The sequence below is a fragment of the Drosophila montana genome, unplaced genomic scaffold (genome assembly GCF_035044405.1).
Source record: "Drosophila montana isolate Dmon_TW-CO22-7 unplaced genomic scaffold, ASM3504440v1 contig_1624_1, whole genome shotgun sequence".
NCBI lineage: Eukaryota > Metazoa > Arthropoda > Insecta > Diptera > Drosophilidae > Drosophila > Drosophila montana.
Window position 1 is genome coordinate 2341994 of NW_026996559.1, and position 4208 is coordinate 2346201.

The 4208-nt window shown below is 42.7% G+C and overlaps 1 protein-coding gene across 1 annotated transcript; it reads left to right on the top strand.

Annotated features, from left to right (window-relative positions):
* Positions 1 to 1986: 1986 nt before the first annotated feature.
* LOC135440685 (putative ribosome-binding factor A, mitochondrial) lies at positions 1987 to 3480 on the top strand. Its single transcript, XM_064699988.1, has one exon. It carries the CDS (start codon positions 2061 to 2063, stop codon positions 3249 to 3251), a length of 1191 nt encoding a protein of 396 aa, XP_064556058.1. The 5' UTR covers positions 1987 to 2060; the 3' UTR covers positions 3252 to 3480.
* Positions 3481 to 4208: the final 728 nt, after the last annotated feature.

Consider the following 4208-nt stretch of genomic DNA (forward strand, 5'->3'; position numbering starts at 1 on the left):
TGATTCGAATGCTGCTGCTGTTGGGACGGTCCGACGTTGCTCTGCGTGGACTGGCGCAGGTCCTGATATCCCGACTCCAGCTCCGTGTATGACATGCCGATGCGTGGGATCTACTCTATTTTTTGGTGTTGTTGTTAGTTTGGCGTGTTGTGTTGATTAATGCGAAAAGCAAGCGGCACACATGGACACACACACACACACATATACAAGGAGCGGGTGCTTATACGCAAATACGTATGCAAGACGCGCCAAGTATACTTTGAACAATTTCACTTTGTATTAATATTACATATATATAAATATATGTGTTCAGAGGTTTTCAATAACTAAAACAAAAAAGGTTCGTTGCTCCTAGTTGGTCCTTTGCAATACTGCCAGAGTTCACGAACAGCGCGTTTATATTTATATCAACAATCCGGATTACGAAAGATGTAATCGGTGTGACCGTACGGCGTGAACATAAACATACCTAAATGGATTTAATTAAAACTAAAATACCAAATGTCATGTAGAATAGGGAAACACTAGCATATATTCGCTGTAACTCGCCCAAATCCAGGATTTTAGGTCGACGCAAATGTACATCACACACTGAAAATAAACGCAAATGAAACAGAACGATTGATTAGTTTCAGAAAACAAATATTTCTAGTAAGGTTTTATTTGCCCAAGTTACTAGAAATTTTGAGGTCTTTTCAAAATGTATTTTTAATAGGCTTTAATCACTAACCAAAAAACATATAGATAGGACAACCAGTGAAAAAATGTTGGGCACCAAAAATTGGTTTGCATCTGGTCCAACGAGCGAGTAAGATATACATATGACATCTTTTGATCGCTCACACTACAGGAAACTCCTTTGGCTTACTCTCTTCCATATGATTTGTGCGATAGAACGGCATCGCTGTTTTTTATCTCGCTCCCACTACAGGAAACTGCTTTGGCTTATAGCCTCTGCCCACTGAACACATTTCTGAAAATGTCACATTTTTGCAAAATGTGTAAAATGCGGCCTGTACGTTTCCCCATAAGAAAACACATTTCACACATTTTTCAAAAATGTCACATTTTTTAAAAATGTGTAAATTCGCCCCGAACATTTCGTGTATTTTGCGATGATTAATCGAGATTTCTATCGATGTTGTGAAAAATGTAAACATAAACCAGCTGATATTGCAACGAAGGCAAGCGGTAATTTTAAATTATAATTTTAAATTTTAATAATCCCACAGTTTTTAACATATAAAGTTGGCCATATCCCGCAAAGGGTCTATTAAACGGAGCCCCTACTTCGGGGCCGTATTATTTTACTTTTGGAAGGAAATCTGTGCGGCGCTTATGTAAATTAAAGCAACTCGATCAGCTGTTTATTTAAAGAAACAGTACTTTTGCCACTCACATGTTACCGAAAACCGGTGGAACACCAATATGTAAAGCTTGAAAATGTGACATTTTTAAGCCCAGTGGAGAAAGGCTATTACTCTCTTCCATATGATTTATATAAAAACGATATATTTATAAAAAAAATGTAATAATATAAAGACGTAAGAAATCATTTTATTTAAAAATATCTTGATTGTCACTCTATACAAATAAAAGACATCATCCTGAGCGCAGATTTTTTGTTTTAGGCAGATGAAGATCCCTACAATGATTATTGTTGTAGTTGTTCTTTTAAATAACTCATACATCAAATATTAATTTTTTCCTATACCCTTTACTGAGAATGTTAACTGAATTTAGAATATTAAGTTTGTACTTTTCACGCAAAACGTGATTAAAATTTTAAATTTGGTATTTCGTAACGGAATTGTGAGTGCAATTTGCCAAGAAATTGCTTATGCGCATAGTTAAAGCGTAACTAATATCAGTTAATTGGATGTAGAATAATCCAACCGGAGCTGGAAATGGGGATCGATAACTGTTCGATCAACAATCGTGAAAAACAGCTGCTAAAATGATACTATCGATAACCGATGATTTTGATTAAAAATAAACAAAACGTGAATAGGAGAGGAGGAGGACTGACAATTTAAACAAAACAAGGAGGCAAACAACAAATGTTGCGCAACCGACTGCTGCCACTGCGCTATGCCACCAGCAGTGCTCAGCTCCAGCTTCAGCACCAGATGCAATTGGCACAGATCAACACGTGCCAGCGCGGCAAGAGCAGCAACGCCGGCAGCACCAATGCAACGCGCCAGAGCAAAATCCTGGGCAAGCTCTTTGGCAACCGGGTGGCGGGCACCAAGAAGCGCTGGTATCCCAGCCATGACGCCAGCGGCAGCAGCTCGGGCAGCGGCTACCAGCCGCCGAGCGTTGTGTTTCAGGCATCGCAATTTGGCAAAAGCAATTCGCCCGGCTCCAAGCACAATACGCGTCGCATGTCCGTGCTAAACAAGCTGTTTATGACGCACATCACCGATCTGTTGGCTACTGGGGAGGCAGCCGAGTCCATACTGGGTCGTGGCCTGCAGGTGTCGCGCGTAAAGATAAGCTCGGACTTCACCTGCATTAATGTCTATTGGCTGGGCAGCGGGGAGCTGCACAACGATGCGGAGCTCGACGCGAACCTATCACGTTGCAGCGGCCAGCTGCGCCACGAGCTCTCCCAGCTGCGGCTCATGGGTGAAGTGCCACGCATCAAGTTTGTGCGCGACAAAACTGGCAGCAACATCAACAGCGTCGAGGGAATTCTGCGCACGCTTAACCTGCGCAAGCCGGCGGAGGCGGAGGATGGGGAGCAGCACCCAACTTATGATACGGCACAGACGGCGCGACAAGAATTTTATGGCACTGCTGCACCGTCGCCACAGGTCACAGCAGCCATGCCCGAAATGAGGCATGATGTGCTTGGCCTGGATCATCGCCTAATCATGGACAAGATTCTGACCAAGATGCGCAAATCCAAGAGCGCCTGGGACCAGCATCAGCAGCAGCAACAGCCCGAACAGTTATCAAGTGCGGAGCCGGAGCTGGCACGCATGCAACGCAAAATGGCCGAGGCCGAGGCATTGGCCTCCAGCAACAGCAACCAGTTTGAGGCGTTTCTGGCCAAGCGACGCGAGCGCAAACAAACGCCAGAACGCAAGAAGCATCAACGGGACTTGGAGGACTCGGCGGCAGCGGCGTCCCCACCAGACTTCGATGAACTGCAGGCGCTTACGCCGGAGCAGCGCAAGCGCTACACCCAGGAGGACTACATTCTGGAGGATACCAAGGACAAGCTGCACGACTACCGCAATTCGTAGTCCTTCGCGTAGTTTAACGTTGTTGCACACTGTTTTCATTGTTAACACATATTTTGTTTCGTTTCCGAGAGATGCGCCCGAAATTCATAGACACAAGTTTTCTATTTGTCGCCGATTTCAGGGCTAGAACGAAAGCGAGTACTAATAAATAATACTAGCTGGAAACTAGTTTCGATGTAGGAACTTTAGCTAATCATTCAACTTAAATATAGCCTGTTAAATTTAATAATTACACATTTCTTGTATTAATCAGCTGAAGAGGCGAAGCGTTATTGCCAAAAAACTGTTCCATATTATGTAGGAAATTATAATTTGTATACCCTTGTGGAAAATATAATTTAGTCATTAAATGTGTAATGCATATATGTCGCAATCGGCCGGATCTGACCATATAGATCATATAGCTGCCATAGGAACGATCGGCTGAAAATGAAGTTTTTGTAAAAAACTTTCTTTGTTTTCCAGATATATTGATTTGGTTTGGATACCAATTATTAGTTTCACTTTGCTCCCTACACATGAGACTTTCGACAAGGGTCTACTTTATCATATAGTTCTATAGGAAGAATCGGTCTTAAAATGAGGATGGGAAAATGTTCCGTTTTCCAAGACATGCATGTCTACAGGCGCTTGGGGACATGCCATGAGAATATGTCTCTATATCTGACTGACTGTAGTCACAGGTGAAGGTGCACTCTAGGACGGGGTTTTGCGAAATTCCAGCCGCAAGTATGGAAAACTTGCGAAAAATTGTCGTACGACACTTTTTTGTTTGCCATCCGATCTGCCCAAAACTCATTTTCAAAGCTCTTTAATCCAATTCGTTTGAGGGGTGTCTCGCAATTTTTTGGAAAATCTATGAGGTGATGTTCCGGGCTCAAATTCATTTCTAAGAATCTTTATAACAATTCACTTGGGACGTGTTTCACACTTTTTGCAGAACCGAGCTTCTTCAAC

Coding starts and splice junctions, on each gene's coding strand:
- LOC135440685 (XM_064699988.1), top strand. CDS start 2,061: ATGTTGCGCAACCGACTGCTGCCACTGCGCTATGCCACCAGCAGTGCT.